Source organism: Balaenoptera musculus, chromosome 7, assembly GCF_009873245.2.
Source record: "Balaenoptera musculus isolate JJ_BM4_2016_0621 chromosome 7, mBalMus1.pri.v3, whole genome shotgun sequence".
Taxonomy (NCBI): Eukaryota; Metazoa; Chordata; class Mammalia; order Artiodactyla; family Balaenopteridae; genus Balaenoptera; species Balaenoptera musculus.
This window is the reverse complement of record NC_045791.1, coordinates 82206253-82227113: the sequence shown is the minus strand read 5'-3', so window position 1 is coordinate 82227113 and position 20861 is coordinate 82206253. Positions and strand designations below refer to the sequence as shown.

General features: G+C 37.6%; 1 protein-coding gene across 1 annotated transcript in view; it reads right to left on the bottom strand.

Annotated features, from left to right (window-relative positions):
• PARD3B (par-3 family cell polarity regulator beta) overlaps positions 1–20861 on the bottom strand; it is a 1042097-nt gene that overhangs the window by 629380 nt on the left and 391856 nt on the right. Inside the window, 1 exon segment of the mRNA XM_036858752.1 lies at positions 17182–17353. Coding sequence (XP_036714647.1) covers positions 17182–17353 — 172 coding nt within the window.

Genomic DNA, 20861 nt, shown 5'->3' with positions numbered 1-20861 from the left:
TCTTCCTTTTGTCATACACTTAATTCAAATCTTCAAGCTTGACTTTCAATACTGAGTGGTGAAGTGATTTGGTATTGGTGTGGAATATGAACCAGCGCTCTCATGATTCAGGAAAACAGTTTAGGGGGCAGCTGAGACATGTCGCCAAGTCCCTGCCTTGATGTGCCTAACTTAGGTGGACCTGGGGGGACTTTGCGACGGACCTGGGGGGACCTTGCGACTGTTCTCAGAGCTGGCCATGGTCAGAGTCATTCCTGAGTCTCCCAGCTTAGTCTGTGAGTTGGAAAAAAGAAAGTGAGCAGCCCCTCCAAGCAGCTGACAAGTATATTGCAAGCAACTCCTTACCAATAAGAAGTACTTAATTTTGCAAATGATTTATCTTTAAAAAATATAGAGTGGTTTCAAGTTTCTCTAATAATGTCCCTCACATTCCTTTCCTATTACCTGTATCCTAATGTGCCCCTCCCAAATTTAAAATGTTTTATATGTATGTGTGTGTGTGTGTGTACAAGCTTCAGGTGTACAACATAGTTCAACATCTGTATACACTACAAAGGGATCAGCACCACATGTCTAGTTGTTCACTCCCTTCACCTGTTTTGCTCGCCTCCCCCAAAACCCCTGGTAACCACTAATCTGTTCTCTGTATCTATGAGTTTGTTTTTATTTTTTATTTATTTTTTGTTAGATTCCATATGAGTGAAATCATATGGTATTTGTCTTTCTCCATCCAACTTATTTCACTCAGCATAATATACTCAGGTACTACACTATCCATGTTGTCCCAAGGATTTCCTTCATTTTATGGCTAACATTCCATTATATATATGTATAATCTCCCACGTCTTCTTTATCCATTCATCTGTTTGTGAGCACTTAGGTTGTTTCTATATCTTGACTATGGCAAACAATGAACACAGAGGTGCGTGTATCTTTTCAAATTCATGTTTACGTGTTCTTTGCTTAAATACCAGAAGTGGAATAGCTGGGTCATATGGTAGTTCTATTCTCTTTTTTTTTTTTTTTTTTGAGGAATCTCCATACTGTTTTCCATAGTGGCTGCACCAATTTGTAGTCCTACCAACAGTGCCCACATCCTCTCCAACTCTGTCATTCCCTGTCTATTTGATAACAGCCATTCTAACAGTTATGAGGTGATATCTCACTGTGATTTTGATTTGTATTTCCCTGATGAATAGTGATGTTGAATATCTTTTCACGTACCTGTTGGCCATCTGTATGTCTTATTTCAAAAAACGTCTATTCAGATCCCCGGTCCATCTTTTAACTGGGTTGTTTTGTTGTTGTTAATGTTTTATAAAAACAATTCAACCATCACAATATTTCAAACAATGCAGAAAGAAATACAATTTTCCTTTCTCCCCTTCACCGTCGGGTACAATTTCCCAGAAGCTACTATCTTATATTCTTTTTACAACACTTCTATTTTTTACTCTTTTGGTGTCTAACTGCATATATACATGCAGCATTGATCCCTTGCTGTGAAGGATAAGGACTTTTCCTCATCTACAATACCCTTCCTCTTTTCCTCTAAACAATCTTCACTACTCTTACTCCCTCACCCCCTTCAAGTTTTCACTTTGGTGCACATTCTCACCAAACACCCTCAATTCTCCTTATTCTGCTTTAGCATTCTTCCAAAACTAGAATCACTTTCTAACATATTATATAAATAATTCATTGATTATGTTTGTCTTCTCCCAGTAGTATGAAAACTACATGAGAGCAGGAAATTTTTGTATTTTTGTTGTCCTTTACTGCTATATTCCCAGCACCTACAAAAATGCCTGGCATATAGTTAAGTGTCCAATAAATATTTGTCAAGTGAATGAATTTTCGATAGCCATTTTTATTTTTAGTATCTACACTTGCCTGCCCCCTCAAGTTTAGCCTGAATCTCTCACCATCCCACAGTGGAAGACAAGGACACTAACAGGCCTACACATTCTACAATATTTTGTGGGTTTCTTCTACAGTGTTTATCTGTTTTGGTTGCAACAGGTAAGTCAACTGTTGTAAAGTATTCCATTGTCTGAATACACCAGGATTTATTTACCATTTTATCACATGAGTTGTTTTCATTTGGGGACTAGTAGGAATAGGTATGCTGTGATGTCTTTTGGTGAATATATATGCTCTTTTCTGCTGAGAAATTACCTAGTTTAACTAGAATTAGAATTGCAGAGTATAGGCAACGTTCAGGTTCAACTTTAGTGGATATTGCTCAACAGTTTTCCAAAAACGTTGAATCAACTTAACCTCGAGTTAGCAGTGTCTGTCTAGTTACTCTACAGCCTCACCAACATTTGATACTCTTTCTCATCTCAGTAATTTCTGGTAGATCTGTAGTGTTCTTGCATTAAAGATTTTTTTAAACCCCCTTTTCATTTTGGATTTTCAACTTATAAAAAGTTGTAAAGATCGTACAGAGAATACCCAGTTTCTATGTTAACGTCTTACATAACTATGATACCTATGTCAAAACTAATAAGTTAGCATTATTGCATGACTGTTAACTAAGCTACAGACTTCATTTGGATTTCACCAATTTCCCCACTAATGTCTTTTTCTGTTCCAGGGTCAATTCAGGACACCACATTTTTTCTAGTCATCAAGTCTCCTCTGGTCTGGGAATTTTTCTCAGCCTTCCTTTGTTGTTCATGACTTTGGCAGCTGTGAAAAGAACTGGTCGGGTATTTTGTTGAAAGCCCCCAATTTAGGCTTGTCCAATGTGTTTCTCAAGATCAGGCTGGAGTTACGGATTTTTGGGAAGAGGAGCACTACAGTGAAATGCTCTGCTCGTCACAGCGTATCAGGGGACGTGACCTCAGCTGACTTCTCCCTGGTGATGGTAATATTGATCAGTTGGTTCAGGTAGTGTTGGCCAGGTTTCACTGTACACTTATTACTTTTCTGTTTCCATATGCTATTTTTGGAAGTGAGTCACCAAGCCCAGCCCACACACAAAGGGGAGTACCTACGTATATTATTTACAGAACTCTTCTGTAAGAAAGATTTGTTCCTTCCCACCACTACCACCGTTAGCTGTTCAATCATTTATTTCTACCACTATAGGCTCATGTAAATTTACTTTATATTTTAGGTTATAAGCCAATACTACGCTATTTATTTTGATGTCAAATTTGCAATGTGGTTTTAATGTTCCTTTCTGTGAAGATTAATGAAGTTGAACATCTTTTTAATATATTTACTGGCTATTTTATCTATTTTGTGAAGTGTCAGATTAGAGTTCTTTTCCATTTTTCTATTGAGTTGTCTGCTTTTCTCTTATTTTGGGGAGTTCTTCATAGACTCTGGGCATGGCCCTCTGTTGGATATATGTATTACAAATATCTTCTCAGACTCTATAGCTTTTCTTTCTCACTCTTTTAATTGTATCTTTCTATTAACAGAAGTTCTTTGACATAATCCAATTTATCAAAATTATTCCTATGACTAGCACTTATGCCTGATTTTACAAAATAAGCCTAACTCCAAAGCTATGCATATAGTCCCATTTCTCATATGTTGCCTTCCATAGTCTGTGTATGTTTATTTTATTTTAATTTTTTTTTGGTGTTTTGTTTTGTTTTGTTTTTCTATTTCTTCATCTTTAGATCTACGATATGTCTAGCATTGATTTTTGCATAAGGTGTGCGGTTGGGATTTTTTTTTTTTTTTCCTATATAGATACTGAACTGACTTGGCATCATCCCTTCCCCACTGCACAGCAGTATCAAATCTGACATAAAACACATGGCTGTATCTGTGAAGGTCTGTTGCTGGAAATGTCTATCCTATGCCATTCATCTGTCCTTGTGCCAAAATCACACTGAATCAACTACTATAATTTTATAAATCTTGATAACTGATAAGGTAGTCCTCCAGCTTTTTTGTTCTTCTCCAAGACTGTCTAGTCAATTCTATCCTAGTGCCATATTTTGAGTCGTTGTTCCCTTAAATGTCTGGTCAGTGGTGGTTGCCCATGTATATTTCTGAATGAAATACTCAATTGCTTAAGGACAACAAGTAGCTTCAGTTTTTCTTGCCAATACCTGGGTCTTTCCTGAACAAAGTTCTCCTCTGAATTAGGCAGGTGACATGGTAAAGCACATTTGCTGACAGGTATCACTGTAACAAACATGCACGAGAAGCAGGGAGCAAGGCTGTCCACCTCCACCCCAAGCCATCCCTCTGTGCCAAAAGGAGGAAGGGTTTCCTAAGAGCACCCCAAAGTCTAAGCCATCTGTTAATCTGCCATCTGTTAATCACTTTCCATTTTTCCCCCTTCCCACTTCCAGCGTTTTTATGACCCTATGCCCCCCTTTATTGTTACTTAAACTGTCATTTCTATAAAAGTTTGGGAAGGAAGAGAGACAAAAAAATTATATTCAATGTACTTTTTTGTGAACTGAAAACTGCTGTGCTTTATTGATTGAGTTTAAAAGGTAGGTGAATTATAGTCAGCACAACAGAAATATTACTTAAAGGTAGACACTACATTTCAGTGTGTGGGAGACAGAAATATCACCCATGTTATGTCTCAATTTAAAAGAAAAGGATGAGAGAATTATGGCACTGAATTGTGAACACCCCGAAGAAAAAAGTAGATTTTAATGATTTCTATATTCCAGTAGATGAGTTCTACACCAAACATATAATCAACTGTTCCTTAATTTTAAAGCATTATTCACCTTATAAAAAGTCACCTCAGAGACACACAGACTAAGTATTTGTGTTGCGTGATCTCCATGTTGCTCTCAGGAGCCACTTCCCAGTTTCCTAAGCCCTGTTCTGGTCCCAGGAGGCTGACTTCCACTCAGTAACTCAGCGCATCACACAGACCAGTTTCCCTCTGGCTACCTGTAGGGTTTGGCCATGAGGAAGCAACAGCAGGAAATAAGAGTGTAGGAAGAGGTGGATGTGAGGATGTTTATGCCCATCTCTTCCAGCTCCACCTTTGAACGTGGTAGCTAGACAAGCTTAGGTCACAGGTACTGATCCTGTAATTCCTCTCTCCCACGTCTGCAGTTCTTACTAGATTGGTAAGAACTGTCTCTCTTTTCAAGCCTGGGCTAGTAAGAGATCTCATTTTTTTCAGAACTTGAGTGCCTCACTTTCATAAATAATCCCATTATTAAATTCTCTTCAATTACATCTTTGAGCATCCCATCTATTTCCTGCTGGCACCCCAACTCATACAGTATTCTAGGCCAGTTGGATGAGGGTAACAACATCAAAAATGTATTCTTATTCCCTTGTGTAAAGGTATTGTCAAATACGAACAGCATGCACTTATCAATTCTAAAAGAAAGTCCTTATGAACAATATGCTGAATCAGGGTGAGGACATAAAAGTAAGTACTTGAGTTAAATAAGGATAAAAAGAATCAAAGCAATTACCCTTCTACAAATCTCTAAAAACAAGCACAAAGGTATAATCTGAAGACTTTGCAGCGATTATATTACTCTGATTAATGTCCCCGGGTATTGTTTTGGCTGCAACAAACCATTTTACCACCTATCTTGTAAGCCTGAAGAGAGGAAAAATTCATTTAATGTTGTGGCTTAGAAGAAGGCATAAGATGACCAGAATCTACATTTATGAAAAAGAGAGAATATATTGTTATGGGTTGAAAGTTAAAAATGAGAAAAAGGGAGAAGAAAGGTCAGATCAAAATATCAATTACATAAACACAAGGAGATTTTATAATTTTCTTCCAAATGATCAGTAATAAATACAATGATGAAAACAGCAATAGTGACTAGCAGTTATTTACCTCTTATTACATGGCAGGCACTATTCTATTTCATATATTTACATACATACGAGTGCTTTTGATGCTCACAACAACTCCATTTGATCATTACTAATACTATCCATTTTACAGATGAGAAAACTGAGGCAAGGTGATGTTAAATACTTGCCTATGATCACCCAGCTTGTAAAGGACAGAGTTGTATCTGACTTACGCAGTCTTGCTCCATGACTTGTACTCTTAATTTCTATACTATACTGTTATAAAGTAAATATGTAATATATAATTTATATCCTTCTCCATCCCTTGCTTTTTTTTTTTTTCTGGAAATAATGCATTGCCTTCTTGCTTCCTTAAGATATTAAGTCAAATATATTCAGGTTACATTTTGGATACAGTGAAAAAAACTAATTTTTAAGAAGATATGAATTACAGACAAGAATTCTGCTTAACCTCACATAACTTTTCACCTTATAAAGACAGACTATTATATCAAATTGATGACAACTACCCAACAAATGCTAAAACACTATCTTTCAAAATACGGCATTAAGAAGGCAATTGAGGAAGGTCTTTTAAAGAAAATTAATTTTTGAGTAAGTTTTCAAAAAGGTCTGAAAAGGAAAAAAAAAAAAAACCCACAAAACTCATTCTGTAAACTTCTTTAAGGAAATCTTCCAACATGGTCAAAATGCTCCTTCTCAGTGCAGCCCACAATGTAGAAGAATTCACATGACAATCATGTTTAGACAATCCGAGCAGTCACCTGGAGAATGGTATTGTGAGTCAGAAGAACAGAGGGACTGAAAATAGCACTTTCTTAAACTTTCTGTATAGTGTACATAAATTAGCCTGAGGTATAGCCTATAGATTTGGAGAAGAAAAGATCACTGTTGGGGTCCAATCAGTAATTTATATGGTCCTCAGTGAAAAAGAAAGAGTGGGTCAGTGAACTCTACCTCCTGGCTAGAGCATATCTAATTCTTCTGAACAGTGCATTAGCTCAACTCACCAGGGAAGAAGTTTGGTCTCCAACTTCACTACCTAGGATTAAATGAGTACATTTGACTAGAGCATCTTTGGTGAAAAGGCTAGACAGATGAATGGATAGATAAATAAATATTCATCCATCAACCCGTTAGGTCCTTGGAGACCCCACTTGGGCAGCTCAGGATGTTGGTGGTAGTGGAAAGACTAGGGATCCTAGTTATTTCTGGTCACCTAATAGGAGATAAAACTAGCACTGCCCAAAATAGAGTCAATAAAAACTCTATTGTCAATAAAAGCTCAACACAAACTTGAACTATTTCCATGAGCCTCTCTATCAACCAAAGACCCAAAGAAAAGACAACTAACCAAGCTATAAGGAGATGTCCCACATGACTAATGGCACACACAGAAGCTTTTGTGCACGTCTAAATTTATTTATGTGGTAAGATCTTTTTTTTAACTGTAAGGGTTTCTAATTGCATGCTCTGTATTATTATAACAACAGTTGTAAATTATAAAAATGGAAACCTAACCAAGTTAAGAGACTCACTTAGTAATTATCTTAAGTCAACTAAATTGTAAGCTGCCTGAGAACAAGTTCATGACTTGTATTATTTTACATTCCTCTGGTAGCCTAGCCTAATACTTTTCATCTATTGGGCCAGTAATAAATAACTCTTGAGTAACTGAAGTCAGTGATAGTCACACCACCATCTTCTGGAGCACTGGCATCAGACAGACTGATTTCCATTGCTATATTCTTAAGCACGATCATCTAAAGAGAGCAGATGCCAGCTGTGCAAATGCTGAACTCTCTGCCATAAGGGCAGTTAACTGTAACATCAGACTGAAGTCAGGAGGTCAAAGGACATTATTCCTGAACTGTGACGAAAATAAGAGCTTTGCCTCATGCTTTCAGATCTCTGGGGCAGAAAGTCTATTTGTTTTAAAAACACAAGGCGAGTTTAATTGATCATCACAATTGTGCAGAACCAGATGACACAAAGCCATTCAGCTTGCTGTTATCCATGCCATTTTTCAGAACATAGAGTGCAAAAGGATATGGAAACACCATTCTTATCAGCAGTTTCAGGAAACATGACATTGAAGCAATGGCTTCTTTAGTCAATAGTATCTTAAAACACCAAATACAAGTGTTATGGTTTTAAATAGGTTGTGGTAAGGCAAAATCCCTACTCCCACTTATTTTCCTTGATCATGGCATATTCCATACACATGCATTAAGTAATCATAGTCAAGTCTTCCATATAAACAAAAAGAAAATAAGATGTACCACATAATTTCCTGTACTTCAGTTTAACACACAGAAAAAAAATATATAAAGCCCCAAATTTCTTCCATCTGTAAAGGAGTTTCAGGAATTTAACAAAGAGTCATATTTATACTGAAAAGTAATCAGAACTTTTCTGGTATTTTTAAAAGGTCGCCTGTATTTTCTGATAGCTATCAAGAGTTTCTCATTAAGCCTACGAACAAACAAAATGAATATCATTTTGTATGTACCATATGATGGATGCATTGTTTCAATGATAAATTGACAGGGTGTGGCACTGATATCTGGGAGGCTGTCTTATTTTATCTGGTAAACATAAAAAAAAGGGTAAACACAAGAGAGAGAGCTTTTCTTAAGGCAATTGCTAAGCAAAGGCTGTCACCTTTCCTTATCACCTTGGGATGTGAGAATGAACAGATCAAGCTGTTTCAGTATTTTTTACTTTCACTGGGCCAAATCAAGATCTTAGTAAAATTTCAAAATGGGTATAGAGCAAGGAAATAACCCAATGTGTGTATATTGGGTCGTAATTCATCATATGGCTTTATCAGATAAAGCAAATGAGAAAATCCTGAGCCAGTCATAAAAGCATGTCCAACTCTGAGTGACTTGTCCTTAAGATGGATCTTCTGTAAATAATTAAATTAGTGGATTTTTTTTTTTTTGCCCTGCCCATCTGGGCAGAAAGAAAAAAAAAAAAACAAAACACAAACCCATGTGTGCACATACACACACACATACACACACACACACACACACAAAGAAAAAGTCCCAAAGGCTAAACCTTACATTTAACTTGTTAGTGCAAAAGAGGTATTACCATATTTTGAATTGTTAGCAAGATTCTTGAATTTCAAATTGCAAAAGAAAATCAGCATGTTTATTATAAATAATTTGTCTAGGTGTGATTAGAAATTTATGAGAAATGTAATCTATTTTATGGCTACAAAGATTTATATTTATAAAAATTTGAATCATATTAAGAAATTTTTAATACAGATAAATAATTTGAAAGTATTCTGTAACAGACATGAAAAACCCAACTAGGTTCTAAAAGGCAGCAGCTGTATTTAGAGAATGAGGCATTCTGCCTGGCCCTGTTGACTGCCTCAGAGAACCTGAATAGCAGAGAGCTGGGAAGTGGTTACAAGAAAGGCCAATGGGAGCTGTAATGACGGGTGGGGAAGGGAGTAAGGAAAGACTATGTGTGTGTATGTTGGATAGGGGAGAGGAGGATGACAGTTTCTTCTATTAAAAGGACAAACTAGGGCTTCCCTGGTGGCGCAGTGGTTGAGAATCTGCCTGCCAATGCAAGGGACACGGGTTCGAGCCCTGGTCTGGGAAGATCCCACATGCCGCGGAGCAACTAGGCCCGTGAGCCACAACTACTGAGCCTGCGCGTCTGGAGCCTGTGCTCTGCAACAAGAGAGGCCACGATAGTGAGAGGCCCCCGCTTGCCGCAACTAGAGAAAGCCCTCGCACAGAAACGAAGACCCAACACAGCCAAATAAATAAATAATAATTTAAAAAAAAAAAAAAAAAAAGGACAAACCAAAAATGATCAGTGGTCCAGGAACTACAAGGAGGTGAGTATGACAGCACGGCTGAAAATATTTTCACTAGTTAGGGACTAGGCCTCCGCAAACAGAGCTTCACTATTAAAAGCAATCTGCAAAAGAGGCTTGAAAACCCAGGGGTCTAATATCAAGTGAGCAGTAGGAAGGTGACCTTTCATTCCGTTTGTTTATGAGAGGATTTGCAGACTGTCTCAGTGTGGGTCCAGCATCAGCAAGAGGCCAAAGGGGGGATGGTGAACTCAATGGGTTTTTTTGGTTTGTTTTTTGAGGTCATATAATCAACTTAGAAAATACAGCTGGAAAAGAACAAGAAGGAAAGCTTGGTTTTTATATACTGTCTTACATTTTTGGGGTAAATGGCTAAATGCAAATTCCCTTTAATATTTTTTATTAGAGTACAGCCAACTTAGTATCAATTCAGGTACTGAATTTAGCCACTAGACATAGTACACAAAATTAAAGAAAAGAGACAAAAGGAAAACTGAGCAGGTGTAAAAAAGAATTGAATTAAGGTTAAAATGCAAAGATAAACTGGATAGGAAATCGAAAAATGAAAATAGTTCTGTTAGGATGATGTTAATTTTTTACTTTTCCTTGCTTAACATTTGATAATTTAATAAATCTCACTGAAAAGACCCTTATAAGAATATAGAATATCTTCAAGCAAAACTCATCGTGCTATTTTTACAAAATGTTATCTGAACTGATTGCTTGTCTATGAAATGTGTTTACACTGACCATTCATCTGCAATCACTCAGGATGCAATCCCAGGTATATTGAAAGCGTCATATTTGAACTATCATTCACATTCGTACTTACTAACACAAACACAAATTATTCCTGTGTAGTAATTACCTTTTAATATTTGTTAGGAGTTGCTTGCCTTTAGATACTCATTTTATTCTTTCATTTAACCAAGTACCTCATGCCCTCTTCCAGAGTATTAAAATTTTTTAAAAATATTCAATGTATAACCTGACTTTCCCTGTACCACCTCCCTCCCCAGCAACTTTTCACCTACTCTGAAAACAAACTAAAAGCCAAAACAATAGCAAAAGAATAATGGTGCCAGGAATGGGTTAGAACACTGTGACCTCTTTAGTCCTGATTTAGTTACCATCATACCAGAAAAGCATGCACACACTTTATAGACTACATGGTTATGACTGATCGATGATAGCCTGGCAAGGTTACCATAGCTAATTACAGCATCACTCATCTCAGCCTACATGGGAGAAAATACCAGGCTCCCAAGGAAGACAAAAGAAGAGAAAGGAAAACGATTCCATAGCTGTTAACTTTTGAATAATCAGACTCAATAGGAAACAAATAGGATGAAACTCAATGACCAAATGATGACTTATGGATTCATCCAAGCAAATGACCTCAGTTCCCTGGTCATTTCAACTTGGGGTTTCACTGCCCACAGCAGAGAGCTCCCAGTAACAAGGAACCCTCACAGGCTTGGGTGCTTTGTAGTCAGAATTCAAAGGCTCCGCCAGAAGCCTGGCCCAGCCCTGAGCTTTCGTTCTGCTATGTGTGTGGTGTGACTGTGTTTGTCTAGGATCAGATGCCAATACTTAAACTCACATTATGGGCACAGCAGCTACTTACACACTGCAGCCTAATTAAAGGAATAAACTTCCCCCTGCTTTATTTTTTTCCCAAAGATCAGAGCCATAAAGGGATTTGGTTTCTTTAAAAATTCAGACAAACGATCCCACATGTTTCCCTTATTCAGTAAATTAGCCAAAATCAGATAGAAAATGGTCACAGTTTCCAACACTAATCTATGGCTATACCATATGATCTGGGAACTACTGAAAATAAAGAGAACTCAATGTTTTGAAAATAATTATATTATAACAAACATACAATCATAATTTTCCTTTCAGTTTTGAAGAAGCACAAACACACATGGAAACAATAAAGCGTCTGAGGCACCTTTCGGCTTTCAAGTCTCAAAAACAAGAATCACTTTCAAACAGAAAGTATCTCATCTTCAAAGTTTAACACACAAGAGGAGTATAAAGCTAATACCATTTCAACTCCAAACTTTAATCAGATTGCTTTATATCTGGGTAATATAGATCACAAGAGTGGCAACAACGAAGCTTAAAGTACTTTTTATCCTGATACACTGTTTAAATTGCATTGCTTAAATAATTATAACTAAAGACATATTTTCTCGTGGAACCCTAACCCAAAATAGCAAATTTCAGTCAAGAATACTGAGGAAAAATTACCAAAAGTTTCAAAATAAAACTACTAATTAACTGGGGCCATAGGATGGAAATTGATAGGGGCGTGGAGTCAGATTCAAATTCAGCTTGGAATTAATGACATTCTCCTGGGACAATCATAGCCCATTAGAGCAAGAAAGGTCTATAGTATAGATGAGAAAACTATGGCCCAGGGAGATATGGCAGTGGCACATAAGGAAGTAACCTGTATGGTCTCAGTTCTGAATATTCACTTCTATAGAATGCCAAATGTGTCCTGATTTATTCTTTGTTTGGAAAAATGTGATAGCTATAGGTTAAATGACTTGTCTGGATACACAGCTAGATCAAATATTGTAGGGTCTGGAACTGGCTCCATATCATTGGTTCTCAAGGGACAAGGATTGGGTCAACCTTGGACTACAGCCTCATGAAGTCTTCTGGGGAACAGCAGAAGGTCAGCTACCACTGACCATAAAGGCAGCATAAGGATTAGTTGGAGAAAGGCTAAAGGACTCTCATTCTTCCAAACATCAAAGTAAGTGTCATCACTAATTTGTCTTATTTACAGAAGGCTCTACATGCAGATACTTGAAATGTCAAAAAGTACAACAGTATCCACAATATGGGAGAAAAATTACCAGGTATCCCAAATATTAGCATGTTTGTTTCAGTGCAATTTTCCCCCAAACATACACACATGTGTGTAAGTGCATGTGTGTGCATACACATGGGATGAAGAAATAGGAGCAAATTCATTTCTGACACAGAAGGATTTAAAAGAAATTTTCTCCATATTAATTTTCTGGTACTTCCTTATTAGCTTTTTATTTACAACCATTCATAGTATATATTTATTAATTTACACTCTATCCCGTTCCAGAAGGATATAAGGTGTTATTTTATCCCATATAGTATTAAAAGGTACAGCTATTTGAAACCTACAATTAATCCAAAAGATGTCATGTAGCTGAAAGCCAAGAAATGCAGGTTCCAATTCTACTCCTTTAACCAACTAGTTATTTGACATCACAGCACACACTGAGTCTAAGCTTTTACTTGGTCACTTGTAAAATAATGTTAATTGTCTAGAAAATTGCTCTTATGAAATTCTATGGAATTGTCTATTAACAGATCAGCTTTTCACAAAAGTTGTTCTGAGAGGTGCTAACAATTCTTTTGAGTGAAGGTAGGTTTCTTTGCTGTAGGACTTCTAAACGGTATTAGGATTCTCTATTGCCTACTCAACAGTCTTCTGCATCCCTTTCTTCCCTGCTAGCATAACCAATCTTATGTGTACAAAGAGTGAGTGTGAATGAATTAAAATAGCATCTACAATTTAAGTGTTCAATAAATGTTATTAATTAACTAGAATCAAATATTTGTTGAAATCCCAAAACGTGTTAGGAAGTATCATAGGGCTCCTCAAAAAGACCTGGAAAACTCCTGAACTAGGTGATTTTAAAGTCTAAATGGGCTCTGTGAATATGATTCTTTGCTATTCTACCTGGTGTTTGTTCTACCCTGTCTCTTCTTTCAAATAGACTCTTAGGTTAGCAATCTCTAGTCTACACAGTAAAATGTACTGGCCAACTACAGAAACATTATAATCTTGAAGAGTTAGAATGATTTGCTAGTTAGGGCTGAGTCAGGGCTTAGTCGTTTAGCATTACATTAGAAAATCCATTAGAAAATAAATGGTAGGAAATAATTTAGATGAATGAAGTTGGAATTATGTGTTTGCCCACTTGATTTAAAATTCATCTTACAAATGTAAAAATATATATACCCCATTAGCTTACAGGGTGCAAAACTATGAATCCCTTTTGGTCAGTAGAAAATTTCTTCATCTTTGTATCCCTTCGTTGTTGAAGAATTAAGAAATGCATTTATGGTACACTTACCGTACTATCTTGAAGATTTGGACAAGGTTTCACAAACAAGGGCATATTTGAGCTTGAGTTTAAAAGGTGCATACAATTTCACCAAGTAGAAAAGAGGCAAAGGGGTGAGGCAGGTGAAGGGAACACTAACTACAAAGACACAAAGGTTTGAAAGAAAGTAGCAAATTTAGGGAATGCCAAGTGGCTTGTGGTAGCTGCAGGTTAAGGTGACTGTGGAAGAGAGGCTAGTAATAAAAGTGGGCAGACAAGAAGGGGCTAGATCATGAAGAGCCCCTGAATACGAACTTTCTGCATATTCTGTGTATAAGTGTTTCACCTTGGAAGATAAAGAAAAAAGAGGTGGGCCCAACCACTGTCTGCATGTATGTGGGGGCGGGGGGGGAAGGCTGTCAGTTTTTAACAGGATACCGATGATGACTAACTTGTACTGGAGAAAGATACAAAAATTATACTGAATGTTGAGTGCATTTTTATTTCAGTATCAGTAAAACCTACACTTTCGGTGATTAACATGACCTAATGGTAAGAACATCTTGATTCCCAATATCTGTTAAATTGTGTCTCCTTAAGTAAGATAAGCATGCGAACCGATAATGGTGAAATTCCCCGTCGTCCTCGATGGATCCCAAGAGCGAGAAAACCAGGGAGAATCAGCCCCGCGTGTGTGGTACCAGCCTGGGCTAATGAGTCCCATGAGAAGTAGAACCAGTTCCAGTGGCCTCTGAGAGCTGAGTGGGGAGCAGAGAGGATGGGCTGGGGCTTGGGGCTTGGCATTTTATATGCCCCCTGTGATGAAGAATCGCTGGAACACACGTGCTACTCCTCCTCTGACTACCCCCTCCCATTCTTCGTCTAAACAAGGTCTCAGGGTGGGCCTGGCAGCACAACCAGGTCACCTCCCAGAAGAGCCATTCATGGATACTTCATCTGCTGCCAAGCATATCCCTCCATCCCTGTGTGCCCAAGCCACGACCACACCCTGCCCTGAGGGCAATGAAAGGAAAACAGAATGGGCAGATACCAAAGCTGGTGGCTTTGTTTCTGTCTTTAATTCCTCTATCTGAGAAACTCAATAAATATTTTTTTTCTTTGCTTTTAAAGTTCCAGAAATGTAAAGTACTGAGTCTGATAGAACCATGAGAGTAGATAAGGGATCATTTCTTCAACCTTCCTCCCTGCCCAAATACCTCCATCTAATTCCAAGGAACCGTCTGCATCAGCTTGCTAATGCGTTTGGACATGGTTCTCCTCGCGGTGGGAAGCCATTGGAAGTTGTTGAGCAGGGGAGTTATATAATCAGCTTTGTGACTTAGAAAGGTAGATCTGGCAGAAGCAGAGATGGGGGAAAGCAGGCCCTGTAAAGAAAGAGGTCAGTTTGAGGCCTCTGTAGTAGTCTGATTGATGGGAAAGCTCTGGCCTGCTTCAATGGTCATGGACATGAAGGCTGAAGAAACTGTGGATGATGGCAAGAAAAGGAAGGAACAGGATATAATGCCACGGTTTCAGACTGAATGGCTGGAAGGCAACACCGACCACCAAATAGTGAAGGCTGGCCAATCTCACTATTTCATCTATGACACTAGGTGAAATGGGATTTGAAGCCAAGGAGTTAAGCATTTTCAGGGTTTGATATATATTCACAAAATGACTCTCAGGAAAATGATATCACTGTATTATTTTACAAAGAGCATATGAAAGACAGCACAGAAAAATTGTTCCTGACACTGGAGCTAGCAAGGGTTCAAATCCTAAGTTCACCACCTAACAGCTATGTGACTTTGGAGGAGTTATTTAACTGCTCTATGCCTGTTTCCTCATCTCTTAAATTAGGGAGATAATAGAACCCAACTAAGTATCACGAGGCTTAAATGAGTTGTTAGGAGTACAGGATTTAGAATACGTGGTGCACTGCCTTGAGTTCTGTGCTTGGCATATAGTCACCACTGAATAAATATTATTTCCTATCTGTGTCTGATCCAAAATCAGTATCGAAGAAGCAGAAAGTCCGCCTTCAAAGATGGGGAACCTCAGCTTACTTTTCTTCCTACACTGAACATTATATTGCTCAGATGGTTCAACAAAAGCAGAAAAAGCTAAAGAAAAACAAACTTTTTTCCCTGAGAAAGCTCATGAGAGAAAGGTGAAAAAACAAATTCCCAGGCACAGGGGTACTCTGAAGGTTCAGCCTTTTGAAAACCACAGTGCTTGCTTATAAATAGAATATTAAAACAAGCAAGAGCAATTTTCTCCTTTCGTCTTCCCTTATTGCCTGATTTTCCTCCCATACTATTTGCATAATGGATAAAAAGGCATCCATTATGCAAATGAATGATAGGGCTGTGAGGCTGCTGAAGCCACAAACTTCGCTCCAGATGAAGAGAAGCTGCCACAAAGCCCTCCAACGACCGAGTTCCAGCAGAACTGCTCTGCTAGCTTGGTTTCCAAAAGATAGTGAGAAATTATGAAGATGATGGGTCATTAATTTCCACTTGGTTTATTTTAAAAGGGGCACTGTAGATGCATTTTGTTTCAAATGGCAAAAATCATACTGTGTAAAATTTTTACAATTTTAAGCATATGTTTTGCTTAAAAAAAATAAGATTCCCTTTGCAAAGTGGAAAAAAACCTCTGTTCTAGCTTGAGAATTAACCTATAACCGGCGCTTAGAGCTGTCTCAAAATGTATGCATACATTCAACCAGAATAAAAAAATGATTTTAAGTACCAAAATATTAGTGGATTTTCAAAACTTTATGCTGTTAAACTGACCTAAAATTACCTTTAAGAGTTATCACCAATAACTGACATTATTTATCTTGGAGTCATAAATTCACTAAAACTTTAGAAGAATGTTTATTTTCTCTTTCTACCAACACCTTCAAAACAAATATAACAAAAGAGAATTCTGAGCAAAATCACCAGGTTGGAATAAATCAGTAGGACAGAATTAGAAACTAACTTCAAAACGTTTCCCCCAAACTCTGAGTTATACAGTTTGTGGAGGAGAAAAAGGTGGCTAAAACAGAAAGTGACCTTTTATTTCTAGCCTGGATTCCTTGATAACCCTTAGCTTTTTTTTCCAAGTGACTTTTTTCAGGGACTTCTTAAAAATTTTAAGCAGTCCTCATATGCTACAGATGAAGCGCATCATTTACAGTCCAACTCCTCCCCAGTAACTTCAAGGATATGCAATTCAGATTCACCTGCAATTCAAGAAAAAACTGCACCTATTGCCTGAGCACCAGCAGCTGCAAAGATCTACGTAAAAAAAATAATTTAGAGAAAGACAAACCAGGTTAATTTTTTTTAAAGGCAAACACTAACAGGGTAAGTCATAAAGTAGAAGAAACTCATAGCCAGCAAGATGAGGTATTTCAACCAGGTGAAAAGCATACCACGAAAATAATACACCTACCTAATTTCAGAGCAGAAGGGGTTACTTCAATTTCCCCACCAACTGGTTTAAACACAGCCAGCTGGGCAGCCACTTCCGTCTCAAAAGCATCTGGGCTCTGCCGGCCTGCCGGGTTTCCACTGGGGCTCTCAATCTTGTGGAGTGGTTCTTGTTCGTCAAACACAGCAATCAGCTACAAACAAATCCAACAGCACTAATTACTTGGTAGAACATGCATATCACATGGACCCTGTATCTAGCTGAATGTGACCTTCCATTTGGTTTTAAAAAAAATGACATCTTAAAACTGAAAACCTTAATGTTACTGTATCACAACTCTTAATTCAATATTATGCCTAAAAGTGCCATGGCCAGGAAATAATTAATGGTTTGTTTGTATATTCCTGAAATAGAGATCCAATTCTGGCTAACCCTCTGGAAGGAATGAAATGCCCACCTCCTCCCCTCACCACCTTTTCTCATATGCCTAAAAGGACTTCAGTATCTCTTTCATTCAAGAGTGCTGCCAAACATGAAAGTTGAATATGCAGGATTTGAACAATAGACTTACACAGTAGAAGAGGACATTCCAGTTTTAGAGAGGTAAAGACGATAAAATCCCTAACTGTAACTGCCTTTCAGACACAATCATAATAAATAGAAACATACATACATGTGTATATTTACACACAATCTGTGTTTATCTTGTACACATAGATATCCCATTTGTATTCATGCCTGTAATTTCGTTATTTTCCTTCATGACTAACTCCATGTTGATTGGTTTAAGTGCAAAGACACTAAACCTCAGAACTTTTAATTATTCCCATCTTCATCTCAATTTTATTTCATATGATAACTATGCTTCTCGTCATTAATATAAAAACGTTTAACTGTCCATCTCCAAGTCATTTTTCTTAAAATAGGGGCAACATATAATAAAATAATCAAGTAATTGGGCAAACACTGCTGTATAAATGGCAGAGGCAGCCCCGCTGAATTTGCGTTTTTGGCCAGCAGACAGCATCACTATAGGAACTTCCAATGGTTCTCATCAGCTGATGCGGCAAAGTCCAAATATGAGTGCAGTAGGCAGCTCAGGGATGTTACTGTCAATCCAATAAAGTGCAGTGTGTGCAAATTTAGAAAACTGCTAGTAAATTTTCAGATATTTTCATTCATTAAATAAAACAAACCTACTTATCATTCAAACATTTATTTAGGAAAGGCACTCAAAGCCCCATTCATAGGGGAACCTTGTTGGCAGTAGTATTAATAACACGGGTGCAGGGTTAACCAATCATAACATCATAAATTCCAAGTTCAGTCTTTCAAAAGAAATGAATACAATTAGGGGTATGCAAATTGGCTATTCAAAAATAACCTTCATAATTGACTACTCATTTCCAGTATGGAGACTTCTTTAATTGGAAAATCCAACAATCCTCTCACCACGGAAAGAAATGCTACTCCCAAGGCATTATTTTTAATTCTTGAAATTGAGCACATACATTTTCTATTTTTAATTGGTAGCATTGATGAACCGATTTGAGATAAGACTTAAATGGATTAATAATGAAAGATTATTCTAGTATAAAAATAATCAGGAGAACTATATCTTTCTAATCATCTGGCCAAAATGAAGAGTTTAACACTTTAAATCCTGAAAAGGAAAACAAAATCGACATTTAAAATGTGATAGAAGTGTTATTTTCATCACTATTCCTGTGACATAATTTCAGTTTTACATATTGGTGAATTCTAACACATGCTTGTAACATTTATTTTAATATACTAATCAACAAGGCAAAGTGGCTTATTATACTGGTACTACAAACAGTTTTGTGTAAGTTTTCCCTCTTGCTACATCTTTAAGTCTTAGTATATCCTATGTGCCTGAAATAATGGCGAAAAGAGAAAAAGAATATCACTCAGAAGTATAATACAAAAACTTAAAATTGATAGCTCATAAATAAATCATTATCTATGGCTCTTATGTAACCTTCTCTCCTTAAAATACTTCACTGTTTTCCATACTATTAGTATATTCACACAAGGTCAGAGCATATGCAGTAACAATGTTATACCTATTTATCTAATGGGAACACAGGGTAGTCAGAGAGTTTGTTTCCCAAAGTGACAGACTAAACAGTAATTTGTACTAGAATCTAGTCCAATCCAGGGATTCAGACCATACTGTAACCATTTTCCAAAAAGAGCACTGTGAAAAGAGAGGCTATATTACGGAATGTTTACAGTTTGTCCAGGAGGCTGTTATGCCCTAAAGAATGTGTATTCTACTCTTTGGAGATACAGGCAAATACACAACTTTCTCAAAGATGACAGTGAGACCTGGAGGCTCCCCAAATCTCATCACCTCTTTGATTAATTAATTGCTTAGTCTGTCTCCCAATCTCATGATTGACAGGAATTATCTCTGCAGAGCCTACTCTGGATGTCTGGATAAATGGATGGAATAAAGTCTCTACTCCTGGAAAGAAGAGAATCAGCTCCTGAATCTGTGGCGTCCAGACAAAGCCACTGGTACCACAGGTGCTGGCTGATAAGAGACTCTTCATCCAGTCTTCATCTCAACATCTACAATATATCCAGACTTACACTTGCGTCAACACTGATAATTAATTTAAACCCTATGTTGTAGGTCTCTGTTAGCTGGATTACTTGATTCATCAGAGCACCTACATTACTGGTGACACAGTTCCTGGTGGAGAGTGTTACAGAGATATGTAATTAACATAAACCACTGTTCTAAACCCTCAGCAGAAGGCAGACTGATTTCCAAAGTGTCCAGTGTATGAAAATGGCCTTACTCCACCTTTAAACCCATTTAAAATTACCTTTCCCACAGCGATGAGTTGAACATCTAAAAAAAAAAAAAAGATTTATATCTTTATAAAAAATTTTCTGTTAAGGTTCCATATAGACTAAACTTCTGTGGCATGTGGGAGATTTTCCACTGACACCTTAGGGACTGCAGTAACCTCAACTTTATGCAAAATGCAAATAGGCAATATTTGATTTGGATGCCTTCCTCTTCTGCTGCCCTATCCATCTTCTGGTGCCCCTTCTGTTCTCCTTATGTGTTGCCAGTATTTTCATGTCACCCAGTACAGCAGTGACATTTTCCTAAGACCACATGATCCAAAATGATCTGTTCAAACAGACTTTACTTCCAATCAAAACTCCCATCCCCACAGATCTCTATCAGCATTTAGGCATCTAATCCCCAGATACACACAGGTAGGTCAGTTTACAAATATGCTATTCACTTGCTCATCAAAAAACTAAAACCAAAAACAAAATAACCTTCTCAAGACTCACCCCTACTGATACCACCCCATTTCCCACCTTCCATCTAAAGCCAAATTTGAAAGCTCTCCATAGAACAGTTTCCAATCTCCATCCTCCTATTCTTTCCTGAGGCCCCTCTAGCCAGGCTCTCACCCCTCCCTTCCACTGAAACCGCCCTTATCAAGACCAAAAACAATCTCCACAGTGCTAAATTCAAAGTCGCGTCTCTGGCTTGATTTTAGGGCACAGTTGATCACTGCTTCCTCCTTAAATGGTTTTCTTCACTTACCTTCCAGAACACCACATTCTCTCAGTTTTGTTCTCAAATCCCTGGTCCCTCCATTAAGTTTCCTTTCACTTACCTCTACAAACGTTAAAGTGAATACCTC